The sequence below is a fragment of the Mus musculus genome, chromosome 13 (assembly GCF_000001635.26).
Source record: "Mus musculus strain C57BL/6J chromosome 13, GRCm38.p6 C57BL/6J".
Classification (NCBI taxonomy): domain Eukaryota; kingdom Metazoa; phylum Chordata; class Mammalia; order Rodentia; family Muridae; genus Mus; species Mus musculus.
The window spans coordinates 91,689,205-91,716,394 of record NC_000079.6 but is presented as its reverse complement, the minus strand read 5'-3'; the positions used below and the strand labels follow the sequence as shown (position 1 = coordinate 91,716,394).

At 40.8% G+C, this 27,190-nt stretch overlaps 1 protein-coding gene and 1 long non-coding RNA gene across 29 annotated transcripts in view; one reads left to right on the top strand and one right to left on the bottom strand.

Moving 5' to 3' along the window:
* The window catches only part of 4833422C13Rik (RIKEN cDNA 4833422C13 gene), a 40,208-nt gene extending 25,478 nt beyond the window's left edge, over positions 1–14,730 (top strand). Inside the window, exon 2 of one of the 3 annotated variants that reach the window (NR_015501.1) lies at positions 12,354–14,730. This is a non-coding gene — a long non-coding RNA (RIKEN cDNA 4833422C13 gene). Of the gene's footprint in view, positions 1–1,411; positions 2,788–7,080; positions 8,494–12,353 lie in introns of those variants that run through there. The other 2 variants (NR_028313.1, NR_028314.1) reach the window with 2 other exon arrangements.
* Positions 10,220–27,190, bottom strand: part of Ssbp2 (single-stranded DNA binding protein 2) — a 245,871-nt gene continuing 228,900 nt past the window's right edge. For 12 of the 26 annotated variants that reach the window (XM_030247371.1, XM_030247376.1, XM_006517334.3 and 9 more), the window contains 4 exons: positions 25,457–25,535; positions 23,336–23,364; positions 22,278–22,376; positions 15,150–15,729 (listed from right to left, as the gene is read on the bottom strand). In XM_030247371.1, coding sequence (XP_030103231.1) covers positions 15,700–15,729; positions 22,278–22,376; positions 23,336–23,364; positions 25,457–25,535 — 237 coding nt within the window. In that variant the 3' untranslated portion in view covers positions 15,150–15,699. Of the gene's footprint in view, positions 15,730–22,277; positions 22,499–23,335; positions 23,365–25,456; positions 25,536–27,190 lie in introns of all 26 variants that reach the window. The other 14 variants (XM_030247377.1, XM_030247373.1, XM_030247367.1 and 11 more) reach the window with 4 other exon arrangements.

Sequence of the window (27,190 nt, the reverse complement as noted above, 5' to 3'; positions counted from 1 at the left end):
ATCTATCTATCTATATCATTCATCATCCAACATCTATCTACCTCTCTATCATCTATCATTTATCTGTCTATTTATTGATCATAACAAAAATGAAAAGAACATGATCATAACCTTTTAAAGAATATTGAAAGTAAAAACACATTCAAAAAATTTTTATTCCACTTTCTCTCAATATATATTATATATGTAATATTTTAATTATAGCACAATTATACCATCAAACTAACACATAGACTATGTGATAAACTTGTGCATATTTAGAGTGTAGAAGATTAACTGTGCTTCAGAACAAATTACACAGCTATATAAGAGGAATTGTCTATCACAAGCACAGACTAACATTGGAGAGAATGGCCATCAAAGAGTCATTTTCAGAATCTCTCATTCAGCCTGGCAAGTACCACCTCTCCTTCCCCGAAATCCAAATTATCAGGCTATATGAAGTGTGTTTAACCAACAATGGCTATTTTAGGCATTAGGTATTTTAACCAAGACTTTCTCATTAAATTCTTTCCTGCAACCTCTTTTTTTCTTGTTTTTCTAAATTTGAATTCAAAGGCATTAAAATCTCATTACTATAGCAGTAATATCAGTATGCTGACTCTTCCTCCGGGTGGGCACTGACATTTCTTACAAACAAAAGGAGAAGCAGATCATCTCCACACAAACAGCATGGTTTTAGAAACTGTATCTTACATTTTAATAGTCCCATGCTTGAAAAACAATTAACTACATATGAGGTCAGAGTTTTGGAGCCTAGATAAAAACTTTTCTGTTTAGTTTTACTTTACTACATATAGTAAAACTAAGAACGGGATTAAGGGGACAAAAATTTGACCCACAGACTAAGCATTTTATGAAATTTCTTGGGAAATATTGACTGGACTTAACTCATTTGGACAGAGTATGACTTTAATCATGTCTAATTTCTTGGTAAATGTTGACTTGATTTAACCCATTTGGGCAGAGGGTAACTGTAATCATGCCTGTCACGACCTTGTAGATGCTTCTTTCTTTAGTAATCTCATTTAGTAATCTCAGAAGAGGTGTCTGAGAAAACTGCTAAGTTTAGACTAGTTCTCTTTTCCCCCCTCTGCCCCACTCTGACTTCTTTGGAACTTTTAAGGAGACCTAATTACTGATATAGAATAGTAATGTCAACAATCACAGGAAATTTTCAGAAAACAATGGGTCTCGATAGTCTTACCAGGCCAAAGAAGATCGAATGCTCTTCATTGTTGACATTGGGAGATATTTATAGCATTTTCCCATGACATGAACAGCATCTGACAGAGCACTGCTGTGATTCTTATCAAGTGAGATTAACAGAAAGAAGAGATACTTTGTCACTGCTACATCTTTGAGGTTTTGTGCTTGAGAGATTTTCAAAATCAATATTCTTGTTTTACAGTGGAACAAAGTGGGATTCAGTAAGAATGCAGTGACCTGTCTGGGACCAAGAACTGACATGAAGACTAGCGGTGATGCTGTGGCTTATCATTCTCTGACATCCCTTCTCATCCAGGATGAGGAGGATTTATTAGTTTTATTTTATATATTGGGTTTGTGTGGTGTGCATGCATGCGTGCATGAATTTTTATGTGTTTGTGAGCACATAAACATGCATTTGGAGGCCAGACATTGATGTCAGGAGTCTTCCTTGATCATTCTCTGTATTTTGAGGGGAAGGCCTTTCTCTTGAATCCAGAGCTGGTGTGGCTAGTCTGGGTGCGTGGCTTACTCCAGCATCGCATTTCCACTTTCTAAGTGCAGAGGTTATATGAAGATGGCCATCCCTACCTGGGATTTATGAAGGTGAGGTGATCTGAATACTGTCCTCTGACCCCTATCTTCTGGCCCATGTCTCCCTGCTTTCCTGAGGAGCCTTGCAGGGCCCCAGAAACATCCAGCTTATATCATTCCCAAGGTAATCCCCTTTCTGCTGGGTCCACCAGGGGCACAGCTAGCAGAGGGGCTACCTGGGGCACAGCCAGCAGAGTTGAATAGTGTGCTATTTCCTGAGATCCACTGTCAGGCTCATGGCTCTAGTTGTCTCCCCTGGGATTGCTGCTGGCATCTGGAACGTCCAGCCAACACCAGGGATAACCAGATTGAAAAGGGCAACATAAAAATACAATCAACAAGAACCAAGAGCAATATGACACCACCAAAGCCCAGCTATTCTGCTACAACAAGCCCTGGATATCCTAAAACAGCTGAAGCAAGAAGATGACCTTAAATCCAATCTTATAAAGATGACAGATGCCTTTAAAGAGGAAATGAATACATCCCTTAAAGAAATACATGAAAATACAATCAAACAGGTGAAGGAAATCAATAAAAATGTACAAGAACTGAAAATTGAATTAGAAGCAATAGATAAATACAATCTAAGGGAATCCCAGAGACAGAAAACCTAGGGAAAAGAACAGGAACTGCTTACCAACAGAATACAAAAGATGAAAGAGAGAATCTCAGGCATAGAAAATACAATTGAAGAAATGGATACATTAGTCAAAGAAAATGCTAAATCTAAAAAGTTCATGACATAAAACATTCAAGAAATCTGGGACACCATGAAAAGACCAAACCTAAGAATAATAGCAATTGTAGAAGATTCCCAGCTACAAGGCCCTGGAAATACTTTCAACAAAATCATAGAAGAAAATATCCTCAACCTAAAGAAAAACATTCCTATATACATACAAGAAACTTACAGACCACCAAATAGATTCTACCAGAAAAGAAAATCCTCCCACCACATAATAATTAAAACACTAAATGTACAGAACAAAAAAAAAAATATTAAAATTTGCAAGAGGAAAAGGCCAAGTAACAGTCAATACTATCAGAATCACACTTAGCAACAGAGACTTTAAAAGCTAGAAGGGCCTGAGCAGATGTCTTGCAGATGCGTAGAGACCAATTGTCAACCCAAACTGCTATGCACAACAAAACTTTCAATCACCATAGATGGAAAAAACAAGATATTTCATGACAAATCAAATTTAAACAATATCTATGCACAAATCCACCCCTATAGAAGATATTAGAAGGAAAACTCCAATCCAAGAAGGCTAACTACACCCAAGAAAACACAGGAAATAAATACCATTCCCCCACCAGCAAACCAAAGAAAGGGAAACACACACGTGCGCGCGCGCGCGCGCACACACACACACACACACACACCCCTACCACCACCAACATCAAAATAACAGGAATTAATAATTGATGGTCATTAACATCTCTTATAATCAATGGACTCAATTCCCCAATAAAAAGACACAGACTAACAGACTGAGTGCGAAAAGAGGATCTATCATTCTGCTGCATACAAGAAACACACCTCACCAACAAAGATAGATATTGCCTCAGCGTAAAGGGATGGAAAAAGATTTTCCAAGCAAACAAACCCAAGAAGCAAGGTGGAATAACCATTGTAATATCTAATAAAATAGACTTTAAACCAAAATTAATCAAAAGAGATGGAGGAAGGACACTTCACACTCATCAAAGGAAAAATCTACCAAGACGACATCTCAATTCTGAACATCTATACTCCAAATACAATGGCACCCACATTCATAAAAGAAACATTACTAAAGCTTAAATCACACATTACATCCCATGCATTAATAGCAGGAGACTTCAACACTCCACTCTCACAGATGGACAAGTCATCAAGATGGAAACTAAACAGAGAAATAATGAAAGAGGTTATGAATCAAATGAACCTAACAGAAATCTATAGAACATTTCACCTAAACACAAAAGAGTATACCTTCTTCTCAGCATCTCATAGAACATTCTCCAAAACTGACAATATAATTGGTCACAAAGCAATTATCAACAAGGTACAACAAAATTGAAATAAACCTCTGTATTGTATCAGACTAGCACAGATTAAGGCTGGACTTCTACCACAACAGAAACAATAGAAAGCCTACAAACCCATGGAAACTGGAAAACTCCCTACTCAATGACCACGCGGTCAAAGAATACATAAAGAAACAGACTTCCTTTCTAGAATTCAATGAAAATGAATGCACAACATACTGAGACTTATGGGACACAAGGAAAGCAGTGCTAAGAGGAAAGTTCATAGCACTAGTGGCCTTCATAAAGAAATTAGTATGATCTCACACTAGCAACTTAACAGCATACCTGAAAATTAAAAAGAAGCAAACACATCTAAGAGGAGTAGATGAAAGGAAATGATCAAACTCAGGGCTGAAATCGATAAATTAGAAACAAACACAACACAAAAGAATCAGCAAAACCAAGAGCTAATTTTTTTTTTTTGAGAATATCAACAAGATAGACAAACCCTTAGCCAAACTAACTAAAGGCAGAGGAACATTCTCCAAATCAAAATCAGAGAATTCTTAACAGAAGAATCTTGAATGACCAAGAAGCACTTACAGAAATGTTCAATATCCTTGGTCATCTGGAAAATGCAAGTCAAAAGGACTCTGAGATTCCATCTTATACTTGTCAGAATGGGTAAGATCAAAAACTCAAGGTGATAGCACATGCTGTCAAGGATGTGGAGAAAGGGGAACACTCCTCTATTGCTGGTGGGATTGCAAATTTGTACAACCACTTTGAAAATTAACTTGGTGGTTCCTCAGAAAATTGAGAATAGTTCTACCCCGAGACCCAGCTATACCAATCCTGGGCATAACAACCCCCCCCCCCCCCCCCAAAGGCCTAACTATACTACAGGGACACTTTCTCAACTATGTTAATAGCTTTATTAATACCCAGAAACTAGAAACAACCTAGCTGTTCCTCAACTAAAGAATGGATACAGAAAATGTGGTACATATATGGAATGGAATACTATCCAGCTATTCAAAAATAGGACATCATGAATTTTGCAGGCAAATGGGTAGAACTAGACAATATTATCCAGAATGAGGTAACCCAGAAAGACACACATGGTATGTATCTACTTTAAGCTATTAGCCATAAATTGCAGAACAACTCTTCTACCTTTGGCTACAGACCCAAAGTAACCAAGTAACAAGGAAGGCCCAAGGGAGGATGCTTGAGTTTCATTCAGAAGGGGAAGTAAGATAGGTATCTGAGGTGGAGAGAGGGAGGGAACTGGGTGGGGATAAGCAGGGGATGGGGATGGTGATCAGGTGTTGGGAGGCAGAAGAGGCAACAGAAACCAAATAGGAGCATCTCTGGGATTAACCAGAGGCCTGGGATGAGGGAGGCTCCTGTGAGTCTGGGGGGTGGGGTGGGGGGGGAGTGACCCTAGTTGAGACTCCTAGCAGCTGGGGATATGGAGACTGAACTGGCCACCTCCTGTAGTCAGGCAAGACTTCCATTGGAGGGAGGGGGACATCAACCCATCCACAAAACCTTAGCCCTCAAATTTGTGCTTACAATATGCTCAGGGATAAAGGTGGAGTAAGATTGAGGGAATGGCCACCCAATGACTGACCCAATGTGAGACCCATCCCATGAGAGAGAACCAACCCCTACTGCTAATAATCATACTCTGCTATGCTTGCAGACAGGAACCTAGCATTACTATCTCCTGAGGGGTTTCACCAAGCAGCTGATGGAAATAGATGCAGAGATCCATAGCCAAATATCAGGCAGAGTTCAGTCTTGTGGAAGAGTCGGGGGATTGAACTGAGGGACCTGGAGGGGTCAAGGACAGCACTGGGGGCTCAGAGAAACTGAACAACTAGCCAAAGAGCATGCAGGGGCTAGATTTAGGCCTCCTGACATAGGTAGCAGATGTACATCTTGATCTTCATGCAGATCCTCTAACAATTGGAGCTGGGGGAGTGGCTGCCTCTGACTCTGAGGCCCACCATTGGTCCCCTTCTCCTACCTGGACTTCTTGCTGTTGTGCCTCAGTGGGAGAGGATTTGCCTAGTCCTACTGTAACTTGTCCCAGCACAGTGGCACCTAAAAGGGGGCTTCCCCTTCTCTGAAGAGAAGGAGTGGGGGTTACTGGGGGGGAGGGGCTTGTGAGGATGGGAGTGGGGGGAGAGGAGGGAGGGGAGCTTGCGATTAGGATGGAAAGTGAATAAATTAATGACAAAATAAAGCTGCTAGATAAAAACCAAAACCAAAATCAAAACCCAACTACAGGCACTACAGAAAACAAGACTCTGAGAAATAATAAGAGAGGAGGGAGAAGAGAAAGAGAAAGAGAAAGAGACAGACAGAAAGAGAGACAGACAGACAGAAAGAGAAAGAGAGAGAGAGAGAGAGAGAGAGAGAGAGAGAGAGAGAGAGAGAGAGAGAGAGAGAACAAAATATTCAATTCTACTGCATCAGAGTTCAGCTAACCAAGATGATGCATTATTGGATAACTAACTTGTTCCCTCATCAGCAAGACTTTCATATGTAATGTTCTAATAGTAAAAAGAAAACAAGTTTTGGTCCCTTTTTGGAGTTTCCTTCCCCCACATTCATTTAGCCTCTCTGGCTGTAAATGTGGCTTGAGAAGAATGTGTCCTTGGGAGGCAGGCTGTAGATCCTGGCTGCAGGAAACAAAGTGTTACTCAAGTTGGGCAAAAGAAATACAATTCTTTAAAGACCATTAGTGGAGCCAGTCCTGCAACCACAGTGGTATTCTTGGTCCTCTGCAGCAATATCCCTCATCTTCTGGTTCATCCTCCTGGATTGTGGAGGGCAAAGGAAACCACATAGCAGCTGTAACCGCTCAGTGCTGTGGATCAAAGGATCAAGGGCATTCAGACATTCAAACAGAAGACGAATTTCATGATTGTTTGCATTTCAAATGGCACAGTGTATGCTTTTCAATCAATCCCTCATACAAACAACTCCCAAAGTAGGTTTTCCCACATCTTTGTCTCATATTTAAGTCTGAAGGAAGCTTAATATACTCTTTTTAACGAATCACGGAGAATAAAAATCTGGAGACAATAGTTAATGACCATTTTGAACTTTAGGCACATTCTGCATATGTAAGTTAATTATCATCCTTTAAACAAATGCAGGAGTGAGAATTCAAGTTGTGAAGTAAAGCCAAGTTCAGGCGCTGAAATTCACAAGTCACCATGCATCTCCGTTTTCTCTCTGCAGAGCACTGCTGGCCGGTTTTAAAGTCTCCCTTCAGTACCTACTTTCCCAACCTTGTTTCCTTCAAGGCTTTTCTTCTGGATACAGATTTGAAGTGTTTTAGTTGCTGCTGGTTGTATTTGAAAAGTTTAAATGATGAGGTTTGGGGCCATAATAAAAATCACCATGAAGAAGGCAACAGTACCAGTTTTCCTCTTCAGCAGGAAGGACATTATCCAGCAAGGCTGCGTGCAGGCAGAGTCTCACGTCTGTTGAGAGTCTGTGGCAGTTTCTCGAGTAGCTGCTCATCTCTCTGCAGATGCCAGTGTCCTACTCAGCTGCAGGAGCATCTGCTTCTGCTACCCAGAGGGAAAGGTTCCTGACTTAATCGCTTGTCTGCTTAGAACTCTTCCTCAGTTGGAGCAGCTGCCTCTCTTCCAGTGCTGTCCGTCTTCACAAGGGGCAAGCAGAAGATCAAGGTTGGGTGGGGCCCAGTGTCCAGAGCTCAGCTCGTGGGAAAGTTGAGAAGAGACAAACCATAACTATGTATTTTAAGAAAGCCGAAATGAACACGAAAGGCTTTTAGGACATACACATTTGTAATCTGATTTCAGGTTTTCTGAAGTGCCCCCTTGCACCAGCAGTTGCAGTTACACAGAGGGAAGAAAATGTCATTCATTTTTTGCAAAGGCACTGTTCAGCAACTGTCTCACACAGACACCCCATGCAAATCTCTCTAGGATACACAACTGTAGTAGTAAGTACATTTCTCCTTTCTCCAGAAGGTTTGAGGTAACCTGAAAGAGATACAATCAGAGACAGCTCATGTCTGCCCAGACCATGTCCCCTGCAGGCTGATGTAAGAGACTCAGTCTAGAACCACTCCTGGTCACAGGCTCGCAGAAGCCTACATTGTAAACATTTTACACTGAGCTTCAACTGGAACAAGAAATCCTGCACGTAAACATCCTGCAATACATTATAAATTTTTAACAGAAATTGGTGGAAAGGATGTTATTTAAAATATTTCTGTAAATTTTATTGACTTTTAAGCTTCAAAGACTTCAGTATTGAGAACTTTTGTTACAATCTGGTTTTACGGAGATAATTATCTTAGAAATCCTGATGGTGGATTTAATGATCTATCTTTTGTACAAAACACTAGTTTTGATTTGGTTATTTGGTCAACAAATGTTTTAATAACTGTTACATGCAACTGTACATTTCCACGTTAATTTGGAGGGCTTTTTTGAAGCACTGACTCTCATGCAGTTGCCAATGCTTTTATTTGTATCGAATGCTTTTATGTACAACAAATATACTATCTATTTATTATTTCTTCATTAATTTATGTTTAGCTCTCTGAGAGTTTATCGAATGAAAAATTGTGTGTAGATAAATGCTCTACTGAAAATGAAGTAAATATTTAAGACCTGACTGGTAACTGCCTGGTGTAACAGCAAGTTGAATTCTCAAAGCCAACATTACTCCCAATGCTTGACACATGTGCTCTGTTAGAACAGTCTTGAGACCATTAAGTATGTATGCAACCCCTTTAGTCCTCAGTGAATACTGGCTAACAAAGTGGTGAGGAGAACTGTAAAAACGAAGGTATAGTGGATATTTTTCAGTTCATAAGTCATTTACCTGAAAAACCATGCATGCATGCATGCATACATACATACATAAACGCATATGTATAAATCAATGATGCTGGCTTCCTTTATGCTACTGATGCTAGTCCTATAACGTACGAGGATAGCTTTATTGAGAGCATGCTTAACAGGAACCTCATGTCTTATTACACATTAAGAGTTCCATCCATATTCTCAAAAAAAGTTGTGGCTACAAACACGTATGTTTTGGGTGAAATTGTGAGGCTGCTCTTTTCCAGACTTACAGCTATCACCAAGCAGAGCGCCAAACCTGAAAGGTTTTTGGCAAGATCTGCAAACTACATTTTTATGCATATTGTCTTCTGACTACAGAGCTTTCTAAAAAGCTATAATAGATTCTTATCAAACTGTGCTGGAAACAAAACTCCCAGAGTGTAATAGTAATCCCACTTTTGACACAAAGAGGTTTTGTTTTGTTTCCATTTTAAGTATACATTAAACCATGGAACACACACTTGCTGATGCAGATGCCCTAGGGCCAGGTGTCACATGCTTGCCTCCCTCTTTCCCTTCAAAGTTTCACTGTGTGCCACCTCATCCATGATTAGTAACATTGTTAGCTGTGACCTATCTGTGCAACGATTACCCTGACCCGCCATGATGCTTCTACCATTAACAACCATCTGTAGACAATCATGAAGTTGAAATCATAAACTCCAGATCAGTCCTTGCCTACCTGACTTCCACCTACCTGGTTTGAACTCAAGGGCCTGTCCGTTGCTTTCTGTCTACCCTTCAGTCTCCAAACACCCAGATACTTTAGGATTAAAAAAACAAACAAACAAAAAACCAAATCACCAGGCAAGCTTCATGAGGAAAGCTTTGCCTCATCCTGCCTGGTAACTGAGGCGTACACTACTTTCTCTAGTATGTATGAACGTGCTGCATCACCAGACTGCGATAGCCCATTTGGATGAAAGCCGTAACAAACGATGCGGTGGCAGGGTTTAGCACATTACTTCTGGGCAGGGATATGTGTTTCCACTGCTTTCCAAGGATAGGTTCTTGATCCAATTAGGAGTTGTCCTCTCCTTCTCAGCATAGGAACTGACTTTACAACTTTGTAGGTAGATGTTTATGGTGAACTGAGGAGACCGTCCGCACAGTTCACCATCAAGATGAAAGCACGGTATGGATTATCTGAACAAATGCCTCTACTTTTGACATCGTGTATAATTTTACTTGAAACAAAATACTAAAACCTTATTCCTTAAAGGCTATCTATTTGGTAATATTTGGAGGCAAGGTTGTTATCTGACCACAGAGAACCAGCCATTCAACCATCAAATCCTCTGCCTATAAATCTTTTGCCTCCACTGATCCCTGAATTGTATTTAGGGTATAATGCCCGATTTACTTCTGGGCACAGATGTTCACATTACAGCCTGACTTCTCATTCAGGAAACATTGTTCTGTCTTCATACAAACAATTTCCTTTACTTTTCCAGTTAAGTGTTGAAGTAAAGGATAGAAATAAGAGGGTAGAAACTGTAAATCAAAAGATGTATTTTATAAATTAAATATGAAGACGTGCCAAATTAAGGGGCATTAATATACATCTTTATGGTGACTTTTCCATTACACAAACAGCTCAAGTACTTTTACAAAAACATTAAGTGATAAATTCACTTGAGAATAAATGTAACAATGTGCATGTGCACACACATATATACACACACAGGTGCCAAGTTTACAAATGTGTCAGGTATCTGGTGGCCATTACTGAATTAAGGATAGTAATTACCAAGTCACCCCAGGTTTCAATTATATTTATACATAAATTGTGCATTTATAAAAACCTTACAAATAACTCCATTTTCCAGGAAGACATAGTAACAATTTAACACATGTGGTAAGAAAACATTTTAAATCCTTAAAATCACAATTAGATAAACAATTCAATATGGCTACCATGGATAAAGAATTCTATGTATAAATATTTCTCCATCTTTACATCTGAAACAATAACATGTCCTTCCAATCATTTGCCTAACATATAGTTTATATATTGTTAATTGTCTTAATGCAAAGAAAGTAAATATTTTTGAAGTTTGATCTAAATCCACACACAAACGTCAGTCAGCACTTTATGTCAAGAGAAATCTCTGTAAGTTTTGCAAAAAATTTAGATCTTTACTCAAATCATGCAAGATGGACAGGTTATTTGAAGTGCTGTTTTCAAATAAATGGCTAATTACATTTAACCAACAATGTTACAAAGACACACAGGAACTTAGCTTACAGCATACTATGTAGACTGTAGTCTCCTGTAAGGGACCCAAGCCTCACCCTCAGGTGATACACTGGGACCAATTGTCACAAAAGAAAAGTGAAATGTAATAACTGGGAACAAGTATTTATATTGTTTTTCAAGGAATAGTAACACTTACCTTTGCCAAAGCAACAGCCCATCTTGCTTTAGAAATGAAACACTAAGTGTTTGAGAAGCAGATCGTAAGATTCCAGTGACTGGGACAGTCAAAGTGAAGCAAACGTTTATCCTAATCAGACCCAGTAAATGCATACATTGAAAACACTCAGTCCCACATTAAATGCTGTAACATTTACATATTTCATTTTAGTGCTGTATTCCATTTTAAAAATGTATACAGCAAAAACTATTCACATTTCAATTTAAACTCCATACAGAATTGATTCTTTTACTCAAGAAACAAATTCTGTAAGTTACCACGGGAAACTCCACAGAGGAAACTCCTCTGAGACTCAGTCAGTTGGATATCTTTCTTCATAATAAAGTCTACAGAAGTCATTGAAAGTCTCAGATGTGTGTTTATCATTAGGTCATCCAAACTGAATTACCGTTCATGGGTAAAGTTAACACTTTAGGGGATATCAATCCAACCTCTTATAAACAAATGTGTACAATAGGAATCTATAATTACTGCATGATTTCTGACAAGCTCAGTATGAAGGCCAATGCTGAGAAGCTAAATCTGGGCCTGGGAAAACTACTCCTGCTTATATATTGTTCAATATATAGAATAGTGGTGTTCTCCTCTCTTGCTATTCCAAATAACTTGTATCAGATATCTCACCAATGAAATAAAATGTCAAAAGAAAAAAAATGTTTACTATTTATCAACAGTGCTATATAAAATAACATGATCTTAGTAGAAGTGGGGTTTAGAAGCAAAATTTATGCTGTCATCTCCCAACATATACACACAGATATACACACATGTAGTATGCAGAATTGAGGTGGTTTTAACACTCTTGCTTTTCCTGTATTTCTCAAGGCATATTTCTCAGATGAGGGGAGATTGTTACAAATGTTTAAAATCAGAAACATTGTTTTAAGCTAGCATGGGGTTTTGCTTCTCATATCAGAGAAATTTAAGAAGGAAAAACTACAAAAGACTAGTTGGCATTTGGTAAAACATGTGATAATGGTCTCATCACACCAATCTTCCCTCCATATACCAAGTATTCATGGGCTTCTTGCCTCAGTTAATGTCTCAAGGAGAGGAGAGCTACAGCCCACAAAACACAACAGGAAACAGCATCAAGAGGACATTCAGATGTTGCATAGCTGTGACCTCTCATACTGCTTATGATGAACAGTAATAATCAAGGGATGAAAACTGAAATTTCTTTCCTCAGGAAAACTACCACCAGTACTACACACTGTGCAGAGGCAAACGCTGCAAAGCCGAGAGGGAAAAGATGCTCAACCCTTGCATCTCATCTCCTGGGATGGAAGGCAGGCATGGAGAAACCGGGCCACAAGCTAACCGGGGTATGGAGTACTGAGAACTGTGCAGAGTCCCTGCTGAGGACACAGCCCCAGATCAATGTGGGGAACGATGTAGGCGGCTGTGGGGCTTCACATGCCAAGATGAATTCACTTCCAAGCTGAAGAATGTTTACCTGAATGGTCCTTTCAAATGCAATGGAGTTCAGACGCCTGACAGAATCATGAAAAGAGAAATGGAACAGATTTTCTCTATTTAATTTCTGGAGGGACAGGTGTGTCTGAGCACTTTCTTTGGCTGAAGGGGAACAGAATTTTTCTCTATTTAGTTTCTGAAGGGACAGGTGTGTCTGAGCACTTTCCTTGCCTGAAGGGAGCGGAATTGATTTGTTAGTCTTTCAGAAATCAAGAAATCTTAACCTCAGACTTTTAGCTGTAAAATTCCTGTTCACTGGTAATTGAACCCAAACTGGAATGTTTTTTTTAAAAAGCGATAATTTGTCCATCAAATTATCAAAGCCTTTTTTTTTTTTTTTACACTGGGCATCTTCACAGTAAGAAAGTCAGGTGGTTAAGAACCATTCAGGACTTAAGACTGACACGAACTTTCAAACGTCGGTGCGTTAGGGAGGGCAGGGAGGGGTGACCGGATGCATGCTCACACCTGCTGCCCATTGTCACATTTTATGGGTGCATTCTATGCCCAAAATATGTGAGTACTGCTGATTTCATTATTATGGGCTGAAGTATGCAGAAAGCTAACCTCTGGCAAGCAGCATATACATCAAGAGGACATGAATGGGCCAACAGCCGTAGAATGCATGACAATGTTGGATTTCTTACCAGAAAAACAATAAATGTTAAATAATTAAGATCTACATAAAATCAATATAGTTATAATGCTTACCCTCCGGGTAACAAAAGTTATCTGGCTATAAAAATTAAGCATTCTTTTATTTTCCTGTTTGAGAACGTAGTTTTGTCTTAAAAATAATTTTTCAGTTTTTCAAGAATTTAAACATTGGAAACAGGTATTTTTTTAAACGGAGTTCCAAGAAAGAAAGGAAATGAAAACAAAAACAAAACCATTTTACTTTTTTAAAAAACAAAACAGGTTAGAAGCACACATGATGCTACTCTATCAACCACTGTTAAAATGCCATTTGTGTCATTTATATTCTAAGATTCCCAAGTAAAATTAGGCTCATGACTTCTGCGAGTGGTAGGAATCATTTGCTTCCCTTCTCAGAAGATGAATGACAGAGACGAAGGCCAGGCGAGATGGAGAGCAGATGAGGAAAGGAAGCGCTGGGAGACCGAGCCCACTGAACACAGTTCAACTCTGTACAGTCAGAGAGAAGGAAGTGGCCACTAGTGACTGGGGGGAAATGGACTTCCTGTGTGAACTGCCTGTGACAGGTTCCTGTAGCTGGCTAGTACAAGGCTGCTCTCTGGTACAGTTGTAGGCTGACGCTGTACTTTATAAAGTATGACTCATATACTGTCCTCTAGATCTGCAGTGTAAAGCTACTTCATCTTTTTTATCCTCTATGCTCCCAGCATCCCTGGAATGCCCAGCTAACATTTTCCATTTTCAGAAAGGATGAATCAATGTGGATCTGAGAGAAATCAATTGTCCAGAACCAACAGCAGGCAAACAGTGTCAACGTTTTCAGTTATGTTACAGTCCCACAGGAAAGGGAGAATCCTCGCCCCTAAGCCCGGGCAATACCCTCTAGCAGGGTAGAGATCAGTGGTTGTTTGTATCTCAGTTAGAACAGCAAGGGTTGCAGAGCTGTCTTTTCAATTATAAAATAAACTCTCTATGCTTTTCCTATTAGGATTTGGTGTTTGGATATAGGATTAAACGGAATCCCAAAGATCTGGGAAGTGTCATGCAAGCAGGGTGCTTTCATAAGGGAGATAATTAAAACTGTTTCTTTACTCCCTTCTGAACTGTCAGACACAAAATGGAGATCTAGCCAGCTGCAGTGAACATAAGCTACACAGATAATCTGCCTCCCAGTGCAAGCCCTCTGACCCAGGACAGAGCAGACAGGGCATGGAACTGCCACCTGAGAGCAGGGACAACAGAACAGACAGGTACCCATCAGTTCTGCTCCAGCAAGCAAGCTACTGGGTGGGTGAAACCAGAAACGCTGCAGAATCCTCTAGTTTCCTCATTCTCTGCTCTCTGGGCTGAAAACCTGAATCATGTCAGTGTGTCTGTCTGTTTTCAAGTGTCTGTAGAAATGATCATAGGAAATCTGAATAAACATACAACACCATTTCTCGCTGTGTCTTATTAGACATTTACTTCTAGTTCCCTGGGAGACGCTGTAAGTTCAAACAAGTGGTTTTGTTATCACTTTTGGATTTTATCGTGTTTAAGAGAGAATGTGTGCTAAAAGTATGATAACCCATGTCACTTTATTGCTACAGTTTAAGTCATTTGAGTTAGCTAATGAGTTCTGCATCATCTAAGACACACAAATCAAGAAAGAACTCAATTTAAAGCAGTTATTGCAGAAGTGTACTGTATGAAGCCCTGGCTGAGCTACTGTTGAGGGGTTTCCTTATATACAAAGCACCACACTACTTTGCACAGAAGGTAACTGGGTGCCTGGTTGGACATGAGGATGAAGTCACTGTCTCTACTTGGTACAACCTGGGGCTCACGGGCAACTTGCTTCAGACACAGTGAATGAAAGCTCTCAAATAAGCAATTTTATTCCTATCCATGATTGCAGACATTTACAAAACCATAACATCTGAGTTCACCTTAAAAAATAACTTATATAAAGCAGTGATGTACACAGCACAAAATAGTTGGGGAAGGGCAGGAGCAACCTTTAATAATTAAAGTGTAAACGTGAAAAAAAGGATGGCATAAAAGTCCTACTTACTTCTACTTAAGATGTCATGTGATACTATCTTACAATGTCCTGTGGGTCAATGCACGTATGCGTATATGTGCATACAGATCTGCATATACGATGCATTCTCTTCCCACACATACACACAGATAATCATCGCAGTTCAGTTGGGGGCAATGCTAATGTGCCGCTCCGTACAGTTGCTTGAATCACATTTGGACCCGCTTTCTTCTCAAAATAGGGGAGAGAGCAGGAACTAAAAGGTGGTCTGGTTGTCTGAGATTCCTTTGTCTAACTGTACACGACGAGTAGTTTTCTTCTGTAGTAGTTCTGTGATGGGCTGACTCACGATGGTTTTCATGAGAGACGCGGCAACGGATCACACGCTCATGGTCATGCTGGGGGAGTACTACAGGGACAGAGAGTCCAGTGTTAGCAGGGACGTCAGCAGGGTTCTCCTGACACAGAGGCAAGGGATGGATGCTAGGCTCTATGAGCAATTAAGCACACACCTTTAACTTCAGGAAAATAAGGAACTGTAACAAGCCAGCTTATATGGCTTTACTTAGTTTAAAATTTGAAATTATTTCCTCTACAAAGCCTGATTCTTTCCCAGGACCTAGATAATTATGCAGTCCTCAGACTCTCCTTCCAAGCCAGATGAAAGTTTTGAGGACAGTTGAAACAATCTGGACAACTTTAGTTCAAGGGTGGCTTACAGTGAAGAGTGTGAGGCCTAGCTTTTGCTATATACAGCCCAGTGAGTGGGGGACTTCCCTGAACTCTCCTTCAGTTTTCTCCCCTATAACAGCCTTTCTGACAATATCAAGCACTTTGGGGAGTATTCAATATAAAATCCTTCAACTGTATACTTGATTCGACACACAGAAAGTGCTCAGTGAACAGTTATGTAAGGAGTCATGAGCAACTGTCAGCTCTGCTGACCAGATGCTCCAATGTGTTAACACAGAAGCCTCATACACACACAGACATGCACTCACATGCACATGCGGGAACACACACATACACACACACAGATACATGAATGCACACACACAGACACACACTCACACACACAGAGATAAATGCACACACACACACACACACACACACACACACACACACACACACACACGGCCAGGACTCCAGTATCAATCCAGTACATAAAACTGAGCATAACAGTATGATGAGATTGACAAGTGACTTGGCTGAGGCCACCACTGAGCACAGCACAGCTCCTGACCATCTCAACAGAGACAGCACCTCTCAGGATGAGACATGGGTAAAGTCCAAAGGATAGGCTCCACACTGAAGAATCCAATAAGAGACCTGTGGCTATAAAGTTGGTAGAAAGGAGAAAGTGGAGGAATCCCAGCAAGCTGGGCTGGGCTACATACAGCAGGGCAGGATGTTCAGGTGAATGGCAGTGGGAAGAGCTCCCCAGGTGGGTGAGCAACATGTGCAGGGCTCAGCTGGCAGTCCTCTAGAGTAAATGTAGAGAGCCACAGGCGGAGGTGAGGCTGGGGAAGGGTGGCTGGGCCACAGGGGTGCTGTTCAGCCTTTAACACTGGCTATATCAAGGAGAATTTATTTAGCCTTGAGTTCTGTTTTAGTAGAAGGAAGAAGCTAAGTTAGTTAAGTAGCTTAACTGACTCCTATGTTGGATGGTAGGGAACACCGAGCAATAAGAAAGAGCAGAGGGAAATGATGTAATTGTATTATAATCTCAATGAATAAAAAATGTATTCAACTCAAAAAAAGGGAGGGCAGGATGAAAAAAAGCAAGTCAAAACAAAACCACTGCCCCCATTGTATATAAGGAATTCCCTGTGCTGAAATGTGCACACTCAACTCCATGGCAACGTGACACACAAGGTTTCACGTCACCAGTGACCTCAGCCTGGGACTAAATATCAGTCACACGGTATACATATACATACATGCATATACATGGATACATATATTTATAGTTATATATAAAGTATAGAACACAGCGATATTCAGAGACAAGGACAAGCAATAAGGAAAGATGAGGGTGCACCTCTACAGCAAAATGGGTACAGCGAAGTTGAAGGCATGCTTTCCACAGTCCTGTAGCTGATGTAAGAACAGGATTATCCTCATGTGGTCCAGCAGAACCTGTGCTGATGGGCATTCTAATCTGTCCTGGCCGCATCACAGGTCCCACTCACATGTGGCCTCTAAGCTTTTGAAATGTAGCTACCGAAAAGTTCAGAAGTAAAAATTCCCACGTGTTTAGCATGGATAGGTCACCTGCATTGTTTCAAAATAAAGGCTTTGCAGAGTGGTGCTGTGTCAATGACTAAAACCTGGAGGTAGGATGGCTCCCTGTGGGAAGGGGGTGCGCGAGGGAGGGGTGCTTCCAGAAATCTCTGGGTAAAACTCCAGACAACCTTCCACTGAATATGTAGTCTGGGCAATCTGGTGTTCTACAGTGCTTTCTTCCTAAGCATCATTGCAGCCCACTCATGTATCACATGACATTAGAGCACATTATAGATATTTTCATTCTAATATATGTCATCTAATGATGCTCATGTTCACATGCTCTGTGATCAAGTGTTTATTAGCTGCTATAAGCCCTTTACAGGAGTCCTTGTTAAAATGTGGTATATAAAATGTCTTGAGAAATCTTACAGAAAAGAAAAACACTGTGGATATATCAGGAAGTTAGAAGAAGTCACTTTGCCCATAAAAGAAACTGAGAGAAAGCTATTAGGTGTCGAGGAACCGAGGGTCAGGCAACAGCTCCATGAAATCAAACTCAGAGTTCACTAGAACCTCATAAGGACTAACTACTGAGTAGCACACACAACTGCAGAGTGAAGGACACACTCCTGCCCGGGCACCCCTAGGAATGTGTCACAAGTTCCTGTAAGGCTATGGACTGCTCACTGCCAGTTTCTATTACTGAGACACTTTCAGGAAAACGCCTCTAAAGGGAATTATAAAGTTCTAGGAAAGCTCCCAAGGACAAGCAGAAGCAGCATTCCCATGGATCCCTTCTTCAGGGCACTGAGGGCGTGGCTCACACTTCCCAGAAGAAAGGAGATGTGAGTGCCGAACTGGCCGCCAGGTGACTGTGAGAGACACTCTTCCTGGTGTACGGTGTGGACTCAGGTCAGTGTCTGTGCTGTGCTGTTGCATCGATATACAACGACACACTGTAAGCTTTATACCACAATGCTGTGACGTCAGGTCTTACTGTCGGCAACTATTCAGCCAGCCTGGCTCTCCTAGGAGGGTAAAATGGCCCTGTAGATATTGACAGCACTCTCATTTGGCTTAAGGGGAAAAAAGTAGAACCAAAATGTTATTTTAAATATATACCTATTTTGTCTGTTTTTTAAAATATACTTTGAGATAGCAGGTCCTAGTATGAACTTTTAGAGTCTTTTCCTTCTACCACCTAGCTACTATTCTACAGCATCCATTAAACATAGTCACTACGTCTGCTTGAAGGATACTTTAGATCACAACACTTTCCAAGTCTGTTTCTATAAATATTCTGTTTTCTTAATGAGAAATAAAGAGTAGTTATGTTCCTCTGAATATAACATGAAATAACTTAATGCTTATGTGACCACTTAAACTTGGGCTTCCATTGTTTCCCAACAATAGCAGCAGTGGACAGGACAGGCAAGGTAGCATGCCACTATTGCAACTGTGGTACTAATAGCACATCTGCTAATCTGGTTATAGACTAAGGCCACAGGAAAACATTCTTCCAAATCAATCCAACTGCTTTCTTTGAGCTATTTCTGTATCTGCACCACCTAAAATAAGTATTTACAGCCTGTGAACACTAGGGGGCAGCTTTGATTCTTGAAAGGAGACTTGTTTTGTTCACTTGGCCCTGTCGATCATGTTCGCAGTGCTAGCTTTGTGGATTTTGGCATGTTTGTCTTGATGTAATTAAGTCAAGCAGCATGTCGGGAGAGAATGGGTTACTATCTAGTATACAGCAAGCACTGAACAGTTGTTTCCTCATTCTCTGGCCTTTTGGTTTAACCTCTAGGGAGAGAATGGCAGCCTCCAAGGGCAGACTGCTAAACACACAAGCGTCTAGTTCTGTGCCTTAAACTCCAGACTCTGGACTGTCAAGCTGGTATTTTTGAGTTCACTAAATAGTTCCTCATTTTCTTAGTTAAGGTACAAATAAAGTCACTGGAGATAGCTACTTTGTCCTTAAACCCGTGCTTGTAAGCACAGAATCTTTTTCTCTATTGTCCTCTCTCCGTTCACTGCTTGGTCTACTTTAAAATAAACAAAAAAGTGTGGTGGCATTTATATACAGGCAACACGAAGTGTACTCAATGGACTCCACAACAGAACACATGGAACTGGCAGGGAGAAGTGGGGGAGGGGGACAGGAAAGAATTGGAGGGGAAGGATTGAAGGGACAGATTTGAGCAAACATATTGTATGACATCCTTATACAGTAAAAACTGTGGTAATAGAAAGCAAGCCACAGATGACAAAGATACCAGCTGCAGTAGGTGAACTCTCCTTACTGGACAGACCAGAGGACCAAGTAGTCATTAGGACTGAGCACTTCTTTCTAGACTGTGGTAGCCATCAATCACCCTTGCCACACCCCACTGTGCTCAGTCTCTAACCATCAACCAGGAAGGGGATGCAGTGTCTCTGGCTGCTCTCAGCTCTTTTCCCTTTTGTGAACTCTCCTTCTGGGGCAAGAGAGGGAAGGAGGAGCTTCAGAGAGCCTGGTTTTCAACTCCACCCTGTAGTTTTACTTGGCACTGAAGCTCCTCTGAGTTCAGGGCAGCCAGGCCAGGCCAGGCTGATTTTGACAGACTTCCAACAACTTATGAGATGGTCCTAAACTACGCCAGCTATCTCTTATCACATATGTATGTGAAATACGTTTTTATGTTGATGACTGTAAAATAAAAACCATTCAACTCTGAAAAAAATCAGATTCTCTATGTCCTGAAGTAACAAGCATTCAGCGAAAGCCTCTTTACATAAAACACACAAGACAGCATTCCGGAGGCAAAGGCATACAGAGCTCTGTGAGTTCAAGGCCAGCCTAGTCCAAACAGAATTTCTAGGACAGCCAGAACTACACAAAGAACATACACTTGGTCTCTCTCTCTCTCTCTCTCTCTCTCTCTCTCTCTCTCTCTCTCTCATACATCCACTCTCATACACACAGAGAACATTTCATTAGATCTTGTGTTTAATAAATTATAAGAAAGTGCACATCAAAAACCGTTTTAAAATGCATTTCTTTATGATTTGTTACTAGTAAGTGCTTGATTTGTCTGTCTGTTTTCCACCTACGTGCTTCAGGTTGCAAGTGGGACGTTCAAGGGGCCCATCATGACCAGCATTTGAACAGATTCTGTCAGAGTGAGCCACTCAGTGCTGGCTTTTTGTGTCTTTTATGTCACTTAACACACTGTCCTCTGGTTTGGTCAGAGTTGTTCAACAGAGTGGTATTCTATTACATAAGGCTCTATTTTTAATCCACAGTTTACTTCACCCCTTTGCTGTCAACAGTGTACTACAGAATGCATACATGTTAGTCCCCTGTGATCATCTGTTAGCAGAACTGTACTCCTGACTGACACACATGCTATGCTCCTCACTCTGGAATACAAAAGGAGATAAATGTGTTTTATTAGATAAAGTGAACATTAAAAATGACTGGCTTGTCCTTGTTCCAGGGGAAACAGAGACCATGGTCCTAAAATAATGCCTCTTGTAATCTCACATGTGGCTTAAACCCTGAGCTGTCTCCTGATTTTTCTTGCTTACTCACTGATGGCTAGGCTATCTCATGTAATTTTATCTACCTTCTTTGTCCTACTAATCATATAAAGCAAATTAGAGAGCAGAAGAAAAAAAAACCCTTTTTCTAGCCTACATTCAGGGGCAGCCTCATTTCTAATGGAGACTATAGGTTGAGACCAAGAAGCAAAGGAATCCACAGAACATCAAACTCTGGACTCCATGTTGGGCATCACTCTGCACTAAAGTCGAATGCTATTAGCCGTGATGTCCACCTCCAGACCTGGCAGCTTTGGCAAACGCTGAGTCAGACAGCATGGTGGCAAGCATGTGTGCCTTTTGTCCTGACAGATCCATGGGTCATACACTGATAAAGCTCACTTGGGCTCTGCAACATTTGTTTTCTAATCCAGCTCAGTGGTCCCAGCACAGAGCAGCCCCCGAAATTCCTAACTAGCCCTTTTCATCACCCTGCCCAGCCTGACTCCCAAAAATTCTGAGTCCATTGGGTTTAGAAGGAGATCTAGGAAACTTAAAAGAAATCCTTGAATGTTTCTGGAGTGAAATAAGAGTTAAATGTTACTGCATTACTCTTTGAGCGGGGCAGCATCTTGCCTCTGTAGTCCTTCTAGTGTGTATATACTGCCCTGGCACATATAAATGGTTATAAGCTGTTTGCCAAATAAACTTTATAATTTCACCTTTTGTTCTGTATACATCTATGGAGATAACTTATAACCCTAAAACTTTAAAAATGCCACAAGTTTTAAGCTCAGGCTGACAAGACCACCAATGTGACCCTCACTTCATCAAAGCCAAAACACATGTAGATTATTGCCCGTCTTACTATGGCAAAATCAAGGACAGATCTGACTTTGCAGTGACCTACACATTTTGCGAGAAGGTAGGTATTTCACACTACAGAGGTACTGCTTTCCATCTGATTCATGACAATGAATGTCTTCTAGGAGGAAATCCGTAGTGTAGGTTGGGTAACTGCACATAAATAAAAAGGCCCCAAGGATCCCTTTTTTCATAAAATTGCATCTGAAGATTCTTTTGGCTTTTAGAAGATCAACATACTGAACACTTTATACACAGCGATAATGGAGGTCTGACATTTATTCTGGTAGGAGAGCTCTAGATTACCTGTACATAGCAACATGGTCAAGGGGTACTTACACTCTCACTCTGAAAAGGATTTAAGAAATTTCCCCCCATTTCACCGTCATCCCTTGGAGTGCCCGGCTGGTTACTCAGGCTCATATTATTGGGAGAATTCTGTAAATAAGGTTCAGAAAAGAAGTCATTGTTGAAGGTTTTCATTTCCCTCCTGCATTGTAGTGTTTCAAACATCGAATGTACAGCAGCGGCGATGGCAGCAGCAGCAGCAGCAGCACCATCTAAGGACAAAATGTGATGCTAACTGGCGTCTTCCTCACATTCTAGGTCACACTATGAAAACAAGCGACCCCTCTGTTTTCTTCCTCCCAGAGTCAATGTTTATGCAATCCCTCACTCTCAGCTTATAGACTTTCAAGAACAGCAGAGAGTTAAAAATAAAGACGTTTCCCAGCAGGAGGCTGATGAGGAGAGCCTGCTCGTGGATAAGGCATGGAGGAGTTTAACTCCCTTAGTATTTTACTAATCAAACTTTGAAAGGTCATTGCTTTACTAGATATTTCCCTTTAATTCTCTGTGCACATTAGAGGTAACACAACTTCAATTATTTTTGTGTGAGTTGTAAGGGAGAAAAGAAGGTCATCAGGAAAGAGAGAGACACCTTAGGACTGGGAAACTGTGCTTTCAGAAAAGAATGGGGGACCAGCAGACTGCAGGAGATGCATCTTACCATTAGTTTAACAGGGCAGTTCCTATGCAGTTTCTCCAAGACAGAGCAGCTGCTCTTAGCAATCCACATAGTTAGCAGGGCCTTTGTAAAACCCTTCTGAAGTTTGCTTGCCTTAACACTACGTGTACTTTAAACTATGCATGATAGCCATGCCAATAGGAAATTCAGAATGACATATAAGTCATGTTTATACAGCCCTGCAATGGAGACTCAAAGAAGTATTTCAAGTTATAATTAATTGAGTTTAAAAACATTCAGGACAAAACACTTATTTTTGAATGGAAAAAAGATTTTTAGATTACTTTGCTCTGAACCATATGGCTTATATTTTGGTTTGGAATTAAAAAAAAATACTCAGACCATTTTGATGTACTACAGCATTACTCACCTTGGAAATACTGTCCATATCTCCTGAGCCTGGCAAAGTGTGAAAAGACACCGTCATTAGGGGAGAGCATGTATAAGGAAACTACTGAAGGGGAGTGAGCTGCCTCCAACAGCCCAAGCCCAGCAGCTGCTTCCCATCACCTGAATCCTAACAGCAGGCGCAGAGGAAGAGCTACAGACCCCTGGGAGACCATTAGAGAGACCATCTACATAAGACCACGGCATAATTAAAACATTTAAATGTTCATATAATACATACAGATATATATCTTTTAATGAAAATGATGTTGTAAATCTGATACAATTTAAGACAGACATTTCTAGGTGTATTTAACAATATTCTAAACCAGATATCAAAAACTATTTCATTAATATGAAAAATAGATAGCACTCCATATACACAATAGAAATAGAAACCAAACATACCTTTAAGATATGCTACATTTTAATTTTGATTCTTGAGAAACATGGGCAATGGAATTATACACTGAATAATAATTCTAACTTTGTCATAAAATCAGTTTTATTTTGAACTATTTTATTCTTAACAATTTCAATCTTAGTGCACTATTAAAATAGTGTGAACTATTTTAACCTTAGTGTGAAATGCTGTAACATTTTAATATAACAACATTTACTGAACAGCATAATTAACATGAAGGTTTAGCATGACTTACTTGTGAGTAAAAAGGTCCAACATTGTTACACATGCACACATGCATACTGTTACGTGTTAATAATTACAATAATGTTCACTGCAGAGAATAACAAACTAGCTGCCAACCATTATGAAACTCTTCTGGATGTTTCACTCTAGCAATAATGTGACCAAAGCCTTCTAACTAGGACCAAACATTCTCTTCTTTCACTAATTCTCCAACTTGACAGATTGAGAGTAACACATTTTGCAATACACTGAAAAACCAAATTCTGTAATAGTGCTGTCCAATTGAACATTACAAGAAGACGGCTATGTTTCTCTGAGATGTTCATTACAGTAGCCAGTAAAATTATGTGTGCCTACTGTATACAGGGATGTGTCAGTGTGCCTGGGGACTTGAATGCTAAATTCTAACTTTAAATTAAATAGCTATATGTGCCTATTGGCTACTAAATATGGAAAGCATATACTGACGAGAGACATGTCCTCTTATTCTCCTGGTGCAGACCCTTCATGTAAACAAAAATAAATGAAGCCAAACTTTGAAGTCTAGGAAAAATAAATATAGGTCCTTAAAAGCACAAAAGCCTATCAATGTATTGCAAATCATTTCTGAAATGAGTAATGCAGACTTTCAGAGACCGGAGGGGCTGCTGCTGACCTTGAGTGTGGGAAGGAAATCCCAGGGGAGCAGAACTGCATGAGCACAGCTTGGGCAACAGACGTGAAAGGCTCTTTCACAGCCTCGGCCCACTTGACAAGCTTTCAGACTAGCGTATGAGCACTAGCACATTGGTTTTATACCCTCTACCCAGGAACACCATGTGCTAGGAGACCTAGGCAGTTTGTTTTACTTTTCTCTACATCTGATCATTGTAAATATTTTGTTCACCTTACACATATATGGCTCCATACGTTAACAGTGCACCGTACGTGAAATATGCTGTTAACTGCTGGTATACCTGAGCTTGGCTCTATCCTGAAGGCAGGTGCAGATCATGGTCTCACAAGAGAATTTGTAGTATTATCAAAGCTAGCTGCTAACTTTATTTTAAAATGAGGCAAACATTAAAATACACAACAAAACTAAGAAATTATCATCAGAGCTGGTTTCTCTGATATTATGCTCACAGTCTGGAGCTAAAAGCCCCTGTGAGAAGGGCAGAGAGGCCCTCTGCTCTAGGCAGCTCTGCACATGCTGAGTGGAGAACAGAAGTTCTTTGGCCACAAGACACTTAACACTGTCTTAGGTTAGTATTGATACTCATGGGGCCAAACTCCACAGAACAACTCTCACACTCCTGATTCAAATGTTCTCCAGTTCTCTTAATCAATACCCTATGGATTACACCTCCATTCTAATGACATGGAAGAGCTCTGCAGACCATAATACCCATGGACTAAAATTAACATTTTATTTTTAATTTATTCTATCCATTTAACATAAAAGCCGAGCCTTACCTAAAGAGCCGTTCATGTGATGGGACTCCATTCCTCCTAATCCACCCATAGGACCATCTGATCCAGGGCCCATTGGAAACTGTTTTTAAAAATGAAGAAGTAATTGTGACCACATGGAAAATGACTTTAACATTATTAACATTACAGATTGTCCTGGCTTATGTCCAGGTTTGGAGACTCCAGGATACATTTGCGGGCTGTGGTTTCTTTAACCGTCTTTCCCTGTCTCTCTCTCATCTCTGTTCTGGATGCTAAGGCTAGTCTTTTCAGTCCACTTTTTTCTCTCAAGGGAAGAAATATGGAAAGCTATACTGAGAAGAAGATCAGCGTTCTCCGCTTGAGAGAAATTTCCTCGTATTTTCTTGGTTCAGTTCTTGAGAAGCTGCAGATGCTATTGGCCTCTTATAAAGAACATCTGTGTTGAACCATGATGGCTGTATCTACTCTTCCTTAGAAAGGAATATAGCACTGTTTGAATGGGCACAGGGAACCGTCTCATTTTGCAGGGCAAACACATTTACCTAGTGAGAGCTGACTATCACTAACTCTCCTCAGTCACATGTGCCATTTCAGCTCAGTGCAGGTGCTCTACAGCAGCTCTCGTCACACCCGAAGCATGGGGTGGCCTCTTCTCACGCTGGGTAGAGCTGTGACTGAAGTTCCAGGTCAGTGGCCTTCCTTCCCCATGACTCCTCTAGAAGGATTCTGTGCCCAATCAAAGGTAGGTGAGTGATCTGAGACTTGAGCAAGCACCTACCGAAGTCAGCATTTTCTTTACTGCTCCCAAGCTGAAGTCCTAGTCCATCACATATGGACTGCAGTACTGACTACAGTGTGGCGATGGTTAAGAAGCGCACTAGCCTTCAGCACCAGAACAGATTAAGCAAGAAAGGAAGGGAGGGGGTAAGAGAAGGAGCTGGGAAAGAGAGGGCGGGGAGGGAGGAAAGAAGGCAGGCCGGCAGGCTGGATAGCTACTTAGGGGGAAAATCGATTCAGACTGGTGGCTGAATGCCACCAGCTCTGTGCAAACACGGCTGTCTTCTCCTCCTGTGAGGAACGGCTTCGGAGGAGCACAAGGTTGCTGATTATGACTAAGTGTCTACACAGACACATACAGGTAGGAAAGATGGCCAGCTGACAAAGGCACTTTCCACCAAACCTGAAAATCTGAATTCAATCCTCAGGATTCCCAAAGCAGATGGAGAGAACAAGTTGTTACAAGTGGTTTCTGTTAACTTCCATATGTATCCCATAGCACACTTACCAGTAGGAACACACCACAAACACACACACACACACACACACATACACACACACACACACACACACACACACACACACACACACTCACATGGGATACATACACACCACCAATGAGTGAGAAGCTGACTGAACTATTTTCACTCAGTTTTTAGAATGAAGCTGAGGAGTTAGATCTGTGAGCCCAACAGTCGTGAATGTGCTAGGTCCTGTTTTCTGTCTCTGCAACTATAATATTTTAAAAGACTCTAAGACTAGAGGAATGTAAGTTTTAATTACTGTACTGGCTGGTTTTGTATGTCAATTTGACAGAGGCTGGAGTTATCACAGAGAAAGGAGCTTCAGTTGGGGAAATGCCTCCATGAGATCCAGCTGTGGGGCATTTTCTCAATTAGTGATCAAGCGGGGAAAGGCCCCTTGTGGGTGGGACCATCTCTGGGCTGGTAGTCTGGGTTCTATAAGAGAGCAGGCTGA